At 42.4% G+C, this 13,193-nt stretch overlaps 1 protein-coding gene across 4 annotated transcripts in view; it reads right to left on the reverse strand.

Moving 5' to 3' along the window:
* The window catches only part of COQ6 (coenzyme Q6, monooxygenase), a 318,766-nt gene that overhangs the window by 146,114 nt on the left and 159,459 nt on the right, over positions 1-13,193 (reverse strand). For all 4 annotated transcript variants that reach the window (XM_033951988.1, XM_033951986.1, XM_033951987.1 and 1 more), the window contains exon 5: positions 1,718-1,848. In XM_033951988.1, the coding sequence (XP_033807879.1) occupies positions 1,718-1,848 (131 nt within the window). The remainder of the gene's footprint in view (positions 1-1,717; positions 1,849-13,193) is intronic.

Consider the following 13,193-nt stretch of genomic DNA (forward strand, 5'->3'; position numbering starts at 1 on the left):
TTTAACAGAGAGAGAGACAGACAGACAGAGAGAGAGAGAGAGACAGACAGACAGACAGATAAAGACAGAGACAGACAGACAGAGAAAGAGACAGACAGAGAGAGAGAACATCTTTACACAACTGTTGGAACATGTATAGAACTTGATCCTGGAAGTAAAACATCCCCACAGCTCAGCTTTTTCTTGTTTTTAGACAAATAGACTTACAGACCGACTAGTACACAAGGTAAGAGGGAACAACAATTCAGTGTTTTAAAGTACAGGGGAGAACCATATATGGAAAACACAATAGGGAGGGAAGAGTGCAATCGAAGGAAACTAATATACAGTTTAAACATAATTTAAAGATTAAAAGCATCTTTAAAAAGAAAACTTTTTAAATTACTTTTAAATGGTAATTTTTCTCAAAGGAAGAGAGTAAACAGTGGAGTGCCGCAGGGGTCCGTACTAGGACCAGTGCTATTTAACTTATTTATAAAATGATCTAGAAATAGGACGACGAGTGAGGTGATTAAATTTGCAGATGACACTAAACTGTTCAAAGTTGTTAAAATGCATGCGGATTGTGAAAAATTGCAAGTGGACCTTAGGAAATTGGAAGACTGGGCGTCCACATGGCAGATAAAATTTAATGTGGACAAATGCAAAGTGATGCACATTGGGAAGAACAACCTGCATCACAGTTACCTGATGCTAGGGTCCACCTTGGGGGTTAGCGCCCAAGAAAATCAATGTAAACAATACGATGAAACCTTCCGCCCAATGCATGGCGGCGGCCAAAAAAGAAAACAGGATTCTAGGACTAAGAATGTCATAATGTTTATCAAAAAAACTTTATAAACCGCATAACGGCCCTGTATTGCTCCATGGTGCGACCTCATCTGGCGTATTGCGTTCAATTCTGGTCTCCTTATCTCAAGAAAGATATAGTGGTGTTCAAAAAAATGTCAAAGAAGAGCTTTACCAAGATGGTAAAGTAGCTGGAACTCCTCTTGTATGAGGAAAGACTAAAACGGTTAGAACTCTTCAGCTTGGAAAAGAGATGGCTGACTGGAGATATGATTGAAGTCTACAAAATCCTGAGTGGAGTACAACGGGTACAAGTGGATCAATTTTTCACTCCGCCAAAAATTACAAAGATAGGGGGACACTTGATGAAGTTAAAGGGAAATACTTTTAAAACCAATAGGAGGAAATTTTTTTTCACTCAAAGAATAGTTAAGCTCTGGAACATGTTGCCAGAGGATGTGGTAAGAGCGGATAGCATAGCTGGTTTTAAGAAAGGTATAGACAAGTTCCTGGAGGAAAAGTCCATAGTCTGTTATTGAGAAAGATATGGGGGAAGCCACTGCCTGCCCTGTATTGGTAGCATGGAATATTGCTACACCTTGGGTTTTTTGCCAGGTACTAGTGACCTGGATTGGCCAGAATGAGAACAGGCTACTGGGCTTGATGAACTATTGGTCTGACCCAGTAAGACTATTCTTATGTTCTTAAGGCAGATCTGGCATTTGGCTGGTTTCTCTGCCAGTCTCCCTTCCTTTTTAACAAGATACTTTAAGAAACTCTAATAAAAGACCAGCTTTACTGATCTCTTGTAGAGTATATTTCATACTATACATATTATAACCCATTCTGTAGCTCAGTTTTCTTGCATTAAAAGGAATTCAATCAAAATTCTATATAGCATGAACAATAATGATGATGAACTTCTTACCAGTAGTTTGGTTTGAATGCTTCGACCGTCAACCAGTTCAATCTGTACCCAAGGATTTGCTTCAGCTATATGATAGGGACGTGGCCATGTATATCCCACTGCCCGGCATCTATAGAAAACCTCCACCTGCTCTGGAGATGTTAAGAAGAAAAGGAATTAGCAAAATCATGTTTTGTTGATCTCAAACTAGAGATCAAGTCATCCATCCTAGAGGTGGTTGCATGTATGTGCCTCAACTATGTCAAAATATACCGTGATAGTTTGTATTAAGTTAGCTATAACCTACAGTATATATTCGCCCATGAAACAGATTCAACATACAGTGTTCCCCTGTGAATTCGTGGTTTGCGAAATGCAGACTCACTAATTCGCAGTATGCTCCGACCGCCTCTTCCTGTACTAAAGTCAGGCTACACCAATCAGGAGCTGTGTGTCAAAGCAGCTCCTGATTGGTGTAACCTGACTTTAGTAACAGGAAGAGGCGGTCCAAGAATAATGCAAACTAATTTTCTGCACCCGCTGGCTTCAGTAACAGATTCCTGATTTGGGTAAGAACACCCCCCCTGCTTTTGCCTTTTGACAGGAGCAAAACCGCATTTGCGGTTTTTTGAAATTCACTGGTGTTCCTGGAACAGAACCCCCGCAAATTTCAGGGGAGTAATGTATAACCTAAAGATAACAGATCAAATACTCACCTGCACCACTTCCCTCCATACTCTGATCTGGTCTGATGAGGACCAGTCAGCACGGTTTCAGCAAAGGCAGATCTTCTTTGACGAACTTGCTGCACTTCTTCGAGGGAGTAAACAGGCAGATAGAAAAGGGCGACTCGGTCGACATTGTATATTTGGATTTTCAGAAGGCATTCGACAAGGTTCCGCATGAACGACTACTTCGGAAAATTGCAAGCCATGGAATTGAGGGTGAAACTCACGTGGATTAAAAACTGGCTGGAGTATAGGAAACAGAGAGTGGGGGTAAATGGACAATACTCGGACTGGAAGAGCGTCACCAATGGGGTGCTGCAGGGCTCGGTGCTTGGACCCGTGCTCTTAAACATCTTTATAAATGATCTGGACATAGGTACGATGAGCGAGGTGATTAAATTTGCGGATGACACGAAGTTATTCAGAGTAGTGAAGACACAGGGGGATTGCGAAGATCTGCAACGTGACGTAATCAAGCTCGAGAAATGGGCATCGACATGGCAGATGAGGATTAACGTGGATAAGTGTAGTGATGCATGTTGGTAACAAAAATCTCATGCACGAATACAGGATGTCTGGGGCGGTACTTGGAGAGACCTCCCAGGAAAGAGACTTGGGAGTTCTGATCGACAAGTCAATGAAGCTGTCCACACAATGTGCAGTGGCGGCGGTGGCGAAAAGGGCGAACAGAATGCTAGGAATGATTAAGAAGGGGATCACGAACAGATCGGAGGTTATCATTAGAGAATGACACGGGGAAAAAATCTGTCCCCGTCACCGCCCAGTCCCCGGCCCACCATCCTCTGCACCGCCCCGTCACCGCCGTTCCCTTCACCGCCCCATCACCGTCACCCCCATCCCTTTCACCGCCCCGTCACCGCCACTGCCATCCCATTCACCGCCCCGTCACCGTCCCCGCTGCATCCATATAAGCCTTAGTACTGTAATATTTAGCTTATTCCTTTCTTATAAATCCAAGTTCCTGCTGCTGAACTAGAGAAAGAGATGTTCAGCTGGCAGGGCTTTGTTTATAAATTTTTATCAACACAACTAATATTCTACTTTATCCTAAAGCAAAAATAAATAAATAAATAGAATTTTTTTTTCTACCTTTGTTGTCTGGTTTCTGCCTTCCACATCTTCTCATTCAATTCCTTCCATCCACTGTGTGTCTTCTCTCTGCGTCTTCCATTTGCTGTTACTGTGCCTCTCCCTTCACCCCCCCCCCAATTGGTCTAGCACCCATCTTCTTCCCTCCGCTCCCCCATAGTCTGGCATCTGTCTTCTTCCCACTCTGTCTTCCACATTTCCCTTCAGGGTCTGTTCCTCTCCACCCTCCTTCAATGTCTGGCCTATTCCTTTCCACCACCACCCTTCCCTCCCTCCTTTACCATCTGTTCCTTTCTACCACCCTTCAGCTCCTCTCCCATGGCCTATCTATCTACCTTCCTCCCTCTTATTTTCATGGCACGTTACAATGTAATTTGTGCAAGCCACTGGAGCCTGCGAGCTCGGTCCCTGTCCCATCCCCACAAACCATCTCGCTTCTGTGCTCCTATTTTCCCCATTTCTAATATCTCCCCTATGTATCTGCCATTGCCCCCCACCCTGTGTCTATATACCATCCCCATGGCATGTCCCCTTTATGTCTCTGTCCCTATGCCCCATGCACATAATTTCCCCTCTTTCTGTTACCTTCCTGTGTCCAGATTTCCCCTATCTTCCTCTTCCATACCAGTGTGTCTCTTCTTTTCAACCCCATCTAGCTTTTTCCCCTCTTTCTTCCCCCCCCCCTGCTTCTAGCATCTGGCTCACCTGCCTGTCCTTCCCTTTCTTTCCTGCTGTGAGTTTTTCTTTCCGTCTTCATCCCCTTGGCCCAGAATCCATTTTCCTTTCACTCCCTCCTTCCAGTATGAGCCAGGAACACGGGCGATCGCACGGTCCCCGCAGCCCCCACCCGCCTGCCCAATCGATCCTAGTGTTTAGCCAGCTCTCTCCCTTCTCCTCACCTTAGGTTGTAGGTTTTCTTTTTCGGCGACCTGCACGCTTTCCCAAAGAGCCGCGCACACGCGGCTGCTCAGTGTTCAATCTTCTGCTCTGGTGCAACTTCCTGTTTCCGGTTGCATCAGAGCAGAAGATCGAAACTGAGCAGCAGCGGGTGCGCGGCTCTTTGATAGCGTGTGGGTCGCCGAAAAAGAAAGCCTACAAACTAAAGTGAGGAGAAGGGAGAGAGCTGGCTAAACACTAGGATCAATTGGGCAGGCGGGTGGTGGCTGCGGGGACCGCACGATCCTTCATGCCTCACTGCGGGGACAAGACCATTCACCGCTCCATGGGGCGGTGAATGGCCTTGTCCCCGTCCCCGCAGCGACTGCTAGTTTTCGTTCCCCGTTTCGGCGGGTTACCCGCGGCTAAACGTGGTGGCCACGGGTAAATCGCCACCGTGTCATTCTCTAGTTATCATGCCGCTGTACCAGGCCATGGTGCGCCCTCACCTGGAGTACTGCATCCAGCACTGGTAGCTGTACTTGAAGAAGGACATGGTACTACTCGAAAGGGTCCAGAGAAGAGTGACTAAAATGGTTAAGGGGCTGGAGGAGCTGCCATACAGCGAAAGATTAGAGAAACTGGGCCTCTTCTTCCTTGAAAAGAGGAGACTGAGAGGGGACATGATCGAAACATTCAAAATACTGAAGGGGATAGACTTAGTAGATAAGGACAGATTATTCACCCTCTCCAAGGTAGGAAGAACAAGAGGGCACTCTCTAAAGTTGAAAGGGGATAGATTCCGTACAAACGTAAGGAAGTTCTTCTTCACCCAGAGAGTGGTAGAAAGCTAGAACGCTCTTCCAGAAGCTGTTATAGGGGAAAACACCCTCCCAGGATTCAAGACAAAGTTAGACAAGTTTCTGCTGAACAGGAACGTGCGCTGGTGGGGCTAGTCTCAGTTAGGGTGCTGGTCTTAGACCAGAGGGCCGCCGCGTGAGCATACTGCTGGGCATGATGGACCACTGGTCTGACTCAGCAGTGGCAATTCTTATGTTCTTATGAGTCTGTTATAGGGGAAGAAACCCTCCAGGGATTTAAGACAAAGTTGGACAAGCTCCTGCTAAACTGGAATGTATGCAGGTGAGGCTGGACTCATTTAGAGAACTGGTCTTTGACCTGGGGGCCACCGCGTGAGCGGACTGCTGGGCACGATGGACCACTGGTCTGACCCAGCAGCAGCAATTCTTATTTTCTTACGGTCTTGGTTCATTTTATCTATGGATCATTCTGATCTTCAGTACTTGCTAACCTCTTTTTCCTTGCTGCCAGGTTCTTCTCATTGTAAATATTGCTTATTCTAGCTTTCTGCCTAAATGCAAAGTAACACACTCTATCTAAGTAATGGAAAAAGTCCTCAAAATCTGAGATAAAAGCCAACTAGGACTTATAGTATTGTCATCAACAACAATAAACTCTAGAGCTCTCAGACGCCTGCGTTAGCTACAACAAGTTGTTAAAGCTAACTCATGCAGGCAAGGAGGTATCTTTCATCGAGCTCAAGAGTATCCTAAAACTTTTTTTAAAGAATTTTAAACGGGCCCTGTTTCACCCTATTAGGGGCTTCATCAGGGTTTAATTTTGTGCTGTTAAAGCTCAATCTTTAAAGTTGAAAAATGGCGCTGGCAAACACAGAACGCCACTGTACCACTGCTGGAAGCTGTATCTACATCAGTCAACGTATGAGTGGGTAAGGTCTTTTGTCCTGTTTCTTTGAAGGCTAACCACGAATAAATGTGGCCTTTGTCCTGATTTACTTATTATTACTTTTTGGACCTTTTAAAATTCACGAGGGCAGGTTGATTTTTCCCTGCTCTGCAGCTGTTTAGTCATGTGATGTGTCAATTCAGTGACGTTTCCTGGTCTGCAGTTAAATCGGAGGCGTCTGTTCCGGTTCAAGCGCCATTTTCTCCTATTGCCAAACTGATGTAGCCCGATGACTTTGGGGCTTTTGCTCAGCGTCAGCTGTTCCTGAAGAAGGGGGTGTCAACCCCCGAAACGGAGTCCCGTAGGACGCTTGGTTACCTGCTGGCTGCTTTTTCAGAGAAGCTAAGTATCTTCCATTGGCTTTATTTTGTTGAAATTGGACACTTGAACTTTCTTGTTCTGCCCCCCTGGATCAGGGGTAGAGACTACCTGTAGAGAGTGTGTTTTGATTTTGCTTGCACTCCTTTGCACTTTTGTGTTATTTATCACTAAAATTCACAGAGAGCCCGGGAATGTTTCACAGTTGACACCTTTTTGGGTGCAAACCAGTGACAGCCGTTACCTCTGGGCGACCGGAGGAAGGCTGTGTGACTGAGGGCTCTCTAAAACATTTGAAAAATTCACTTCATAATTGACCTTAGTTTGAGTGGCATTTATTTCCTCCTCTCTACATGTGGTCTCTCCCTCTCATCTCAGTTTCCATCTTGGGGCTTGGGAGATTTTCTTGTTTGCGTTTATTTCTTCTCCCATTTTTCGGGTTTTGTTAGGATTCAAGTAATGCATTTAGGCAGAAAGAATAAGGAACATGAGTATAGAATGTCAGGTGCAAATCAGGGTAAAAGCGAACAAAAAAAGGACCTGGGTGTACTGATAGATAGGACCCTGAAACCATCAGCACAATGTACGGCGGCGGCAAAGAAAGCAAATAGAATGGCATGATAAAGAAGAGAATCACGAGTAGATCGGAGAGGGTCATAATGCCGCTTTATAAAGCAATGGTCAGACCCCACTTCTATGCCTTACGAGAGGCATAGAAGGATATGGGTGACTAAAAATTACGCCAGATGTACACCTCCGCGTGTGCGGATCGCCGGACTTGATGGACCAAAGGTCTGATCCGGAGATGGCGCTTATGTTCTTTATGTTCTTATGTTACATTTCAAGGACAATTTGGTAGTTTCTTGCTTCTTTGGCTCTAATAACTGTCCAAGGATTCCTGCTCCCCAACATTTTATATCTATCATTATAGAATATAAGAACATAAGAATTACTGCTGCTGCTGGGTCAGCCCAGTGGTCCATCGTGCCCAGAAGTCTGTTCCCGCAGCGGCCCTTAGGTCAAAGACCATTTGCCCTGAGACTAGCCTTACCTGCGTATGTTCCGGTTCAGCAGGAACTTGTCTAACTTTGTCTTGAATCCCTGGAGGGTGTTTTCCCCTGTAACAGCCTCCAGAAGCGTGTTCCAGTTTTCTACCACTCTCTGGGTGAAGAAGAACTTCCTTACGTTTCTATGGAATTTATCCCCTTTTAACTTTAGAGAGTGCCCTCTCATTCTCTCTACCTTGGAGAGGGTGAACAACCTGTCTTTATCTACCAAGTTTATTCCCTTCATTATCTTGAATGTTTCGATCATGTCCCCCTCTCATTCTCCTCTTTTTAAGGGAGAAGAGGCCCAGTTTCTCTAACCTCTCACTGTACGGCAACTCCTCCAGCCCCTTAACCATTTTAGTTACTCTTCTCTGGACCCTTTCGAGTAGTACCTTGTCCTTTTCATGTATGGCGACTAGTGCTGGACACAGTATTCCAGGTGGGGGGGCGTATCGTAATATAGTACCGTAAACTGCCATGAGAGATTACGGCAGCCATTTTAGAAGGCAGGAGCGAAAGGGCTTACCTCCTGCCCCAAAGACCTCCCATGCAGGACCACCAGTACTTAGGCAGGCCCAGGGAATAGCGTCATCGAGAGCATTTAGGCTTCCTGGACGATGGGATGGTTTTCCAAGGGCTGCTGAGCATCTATCAAAGAAGGGATGAAGTGTCTTCAGCATAAGATTGGCTAACGTACTGAAGAAGACTTTAAACTAACATACTGAAGAAGACTTTAAACTAGAATCGTTAGAGCAGGATGATCAAACCCCCCAGATAAGTATAAGCCCTCGGGTAAGTGAATCACTAAACACGTTCTTCTCGTCAGTCTTCACAAAAGAGGACACATCCAACGTGCCGGAACCAGAAAAAATCTTCAAGGGGGAACAAGAGGGAAAATTATCATGCATGCAAGTAAGCCTCGAAGACGTACTCAAACAGATAGATAGATTAAAAACTGACAAATCTCCGGGCCCAGACGGAATCCACCCAAGAATACTGAAAGAGCTCAGAGACGAAACAGCAGTGTTACTGCAGCATATCTGCAACCTATCCTTGAAAACAGGGGTAATCCCGGAGGACTGGAGGATAGCATATGCCACACCTATCTTTTTTTTTTTTTTTTTTAAATTCTTTATTCATTTTAAAAATCTTTCATCAAGTGTACAATATTCATAATCAACACAATGAAACAAGGCACTTGATATCTTACATTATAATCTAAACATATAAATGTAACCCTCTCCCCACCCTCCCTCAAAACCCTTCATTCATGTAACGAAACCTATCTTTGTATCCCTCCCCCTCCTATTATTATATGATGTCTGACTAATAGGAAAATGACATTTAATCATGACAAAAAGACCCTAATGGCTCCCATATTTTAATAAAATTATTATAATTTCCATTTTGTGTCGCTATTGATCTTTCCATTCTATATATGTGGCATAATGAATTCCACCAAAATTTAAGTTTAACCTAGTATGATCTTTCCAGTTATTAGTAATATGTTGTATGGCAACTCCAGTCATGATCATTAAAAGTTTATTATTACTTGATGTTATCTGACTCTTTTTTCTCATACACATTCCAAATATCACAGTATCATAAGATAACGCTACATGGTTTTCCAATAAACAATTTATTTGATCCCAGATTGAGTTCCAAAAGGCTAAAATATGAGGGCAGTAGAATAAAAGATGGTCCAAAGTTCCTACCTCCGACTTACAATGCCAGCATCTATTGGACAAAGTACTATTTAACTTTTGTAATCTAACTGGGGTCCAAAAAGCTCTATGTAACAAAAAAAACCAAGTTTGTCTCATAGACGCTAACATTGTACATCTCATTCTCCAAGACCAAATTTGTGGCCATTGAGATGCTGAAATCTGATGTTTAATCTCAATGCTCCAAATATCCCTCAGACCATTTTTAGTTTTTTTTTTAACCAAATTACTAATAGTTTTATACCACTGTGCGGCCTGGTGACCCAGAAAGTCCGCCTGAAAACATAAGAAGTCCAAACTGGATTGAGTATTAAAATTTTTCCATTCAGGGAACCCCGCCTGAATGGCCTGCTTCAATTGCAACCATCGAAAATATTGTGATTTATGAAGCCCAAATTTATGTTGCAATTGTGTAAATTCCAGCAGTTTACCATTAGAAATGACATCATTTAAATTTCTAATTCCTGCAATTATCCAATGTTTCCAGACGATCTTAAAACCGCCGATTTGGATCTTGGAGTTTAGCCATATGGATTGATTGGTGGATTTATTAATAGGGAATTCTGTTAAATTACTAACAAATCTTAGTGTTTTCCAAGTATCTATTAAAATTCTATTTTCTTTATATAATCTGGGCATCTTGATACTGAGAACATGAGAAAGATGTAAAGGAAACATGAGACGCCATTCCAAATATAACCAATCAGGAGTATATTCAATGAGCTCCGGGAGGACCCAATACATACCTTGATGTAAAATATAGGCCTGATGGTACCTATAAAAATTTGGAAAATCCCTCCTTAATTGGTTTTTGCAAAGATACTAAAGCAATTCTAGGAGTTTTATCAAGCCAAATAAATTTGGTAATTATTGAGTTCAATTTTTTATAGAAATATCCATGAAAGAATACTGGTATCATACCCATTTGATAGCAAACCACAGGCAATATCATCATTTTAACAGTTTGGACTCTCCCCCACCAAGATAAATGTAATGGATTCCAATGTTCACATAGTTCTGTAACCTTTTTTAATAAAAAATTTTCATTTTCTTTTACTGTATCATCTACTGTATTTTTTATCCAAATTCCTAAATACTTCAATCCATCCTCTTTCCAAACAAAAGAAAATAAATCAAACATACTTTTTAAACAATGTACATTGAGTGGAAGAATTTCAGATTTATTCCAATTTATTTTGTAACCTGAAAATTTACCAAACATTTCAATCAATTCTAACAAACAAGGAATGGAGGAACTTGGATTTCTCAAATATAGTAAAATGTCATCTGCATAAACAGAAAACTTGTATTCCCAGTCATTACGTGGAATACCCTGTATCTCCTTTGCTTGTTGAATAGCTAACAATAGGGGTTCTAAAACTGTATCAAAAAGCAAAGGAGATAATGGACAGCCCTGTCTAACTCCCCTATGCAATTGAAAACGATCTGATAAATTATTATTAATATATAATCTTGCCATAGGTGAGCTATACAAAGCCTGTATCATTTGAATAAATCCTGGACTAATGCCAAACCACTCCAATGCTTGATACATAAATTTCCATTCCACTCTATCAAATGCTTTTTCCGCATCTAGAGATACGGCAAAAGCCGGATCATTCATATTTTTAGTTAAGTTTAAGGTATGAAATGCCAATCTAGTGTTGCTAGAAGAATGCCTATTTGCAATGAATCCAGTTTGGTGTACATCAATTATGAAAGGGAGAGCCTTAGTCAATCTCAAGGCCAGAATTTTAGCTAATAGTTTTCCATCCACATTAATTAACGATATCGGCCTGTAGTTTGAAACCAAAGTGGGATCTTTATTTGGCTTTGGCAAAACAATAGTCAAAGCTTCTGCCATAGTACCTGTAACACAACCCTTATTTAGTTGAAACTGATACAAATTTAATAAATGATTGAAGTCTACAAAATCCTGAGTGGAGTAGAACGGGTACAAGTGGATCGATTTTTCACTGTCAAAAATTACAACGTCTAGGGGCACTTGATGTAGTTGCAGGGAAATACTTTTAAAACCAATAGGAGGAAATTTTTTTCACTCACAAAATAGTTAAGCTCTGGAACGCATTGCCAGAGGTTGTGGTAAGAGCAGATAGCGTAGCTGGTTTTAAGAAAGGTTTGGACTATTTCCTGAAGGAAAAGTCCATTGTCTGTTATTGAGAAAGACCTGGGGGAAGCCACTGCTTGCCCTGGATCAGAAGCATGTAATGTTACATAGTAACATAGTAAATGACAGCAGATAAAGACCTGAATGGTCCATCCACTCTGCCCGTTAATTATACCCATTAAAATACATGATTAAATTAACTTGTGTCTTCTTTGAAATTTCTGGGTCATAGACTGTAAAGTCCATCTGGTATTGTCCTAGGTTCCAAATGCTGAAATTGCTGTCCAAGCTCACTCCAGCCTATCCAACCATCCTATTTCCAGGATATCTACCATACGTCTGGCCAGTAACATCCTCATGTTCCAAGTTAGTGGAGTTCCCATTGATGCCCTCCCCAGCCCAATCCTACACCAAATCATCACATATGGGACACAGACTGTATAAGTCTGTCCAGTACCAGCCTAGCTCTTTAATTTACATTCTTCATTTTCTAATTAGAGATCCTCTATGTTTATCCCATGCTTTTTTTAATTCCATCACCGTTTTCCTCTCCACCACTTCCCTTGGGAGGACATTCCAGGCATTTATCACCCTCTCAATGAAAAAGAATTTCCTAACATTGCTCCTTAGTCTTCCTCCCCGCAACCTCAAATTATGCCCTGTACTTTTACCATTTTCTTTTCTCTGGAAAAGATTTTGTTCTATATTAATACTTTTCAAGTATTTAAACTTCTGTATCATATCTCCCCTGTCCCTCCTCTCCTCCAGAGTATACATATTTAGGTCTTCCAGTCTCTTCTCATGTTGCTACTCATTGGGTTTTGGCCAGGTACTAGAGATCTGGATTGGCCACCATGAGAACAGGCTGCTGGGTTTGATGGACCATTGGTCTGACCCAATATGGCTATTCTTATGCTCTTATAGAGATGTTTAAATACTTACGTGGCATAAATGCGCATGAGTCGAGTCTCTTTCATTTGAAAGGAAGCTCTGGAATGGGAGGGCATAGGATGAAATTAAGAGGCAATAGGCTCAGGAGTAATCTAAGGTGCTACTTTTTTACAGAAAGGGTGGTAGATGTGTGGAACAGTCTCCTGGAAGAGGTGGTGGAGACAGAGACTGTGTCTGAATTCAAGAAAGCCTGGGATAGGCACGTGGGATCTCTTAGAGAGAGGAAGAGATAATAGTTACTGCGGATGGGCAGACTGGATGGGCCAGTTGGCCTTTATCTTATTACCTTCCGACAGAAAATTGCAAGTGAACAATCTTGGACCCAATTTCTCAAACAGTTTGCTTTCTCCCTCAGGCCTGATGCCTCAGAAGTCAACTGGCACAATTGGGTAAACCTTTCTGAATCTAAACTAATCTAATCTTCCATTTGTGAGTCGCAACATACTTATACAGGCTCAAGGCAACAGATCAAAGAGGAAGGGGAAATGAAGGAGAGGAAGAGGACATGGCGAGATAAGAGGAGGGACTTAGACGTAGGGGATGCTATATGGAAACTGAGAGAGATAGTCACCAAAAAGCTGAGTCTTCAGTTTTTTTCTGAATGTAGTGTAATTTGTCTCTTTCCTGATAGCTTCTGGTAGGTCATTCCAGATTTTTACACCCAGATGGTTAGCATAGAGTGGAAAATTTGTTTGTAGTGGAGGTATTTTGTGGATGGTAGGTTTAGTTACTCTGTTAAGGATTCTTTTTGATGTTGACCAAACATTATAGAATAATTGGATGAGAGGGGCTGCTGAGCTTCCGTATAGGATCTAGTGTAGGATACATGATGATTTTAAGTTTATT

The sequence above is a fragment of the Geotrypetes seraphini genome, chromosome 7 (assembly GCF_902459505.1).
Source record: "Geotrypetes seraphini chromosome 7, aGeoSer1.1, whole genome shotgun sequence".
Taxonomy (NCBI): domain Eukaryota; kingdom Metazoa; phylum Chordata; class Amphibia; order Gymnophiona; family Dermophiidae; genus Geotrypetes; species Geotrypetes seraphini.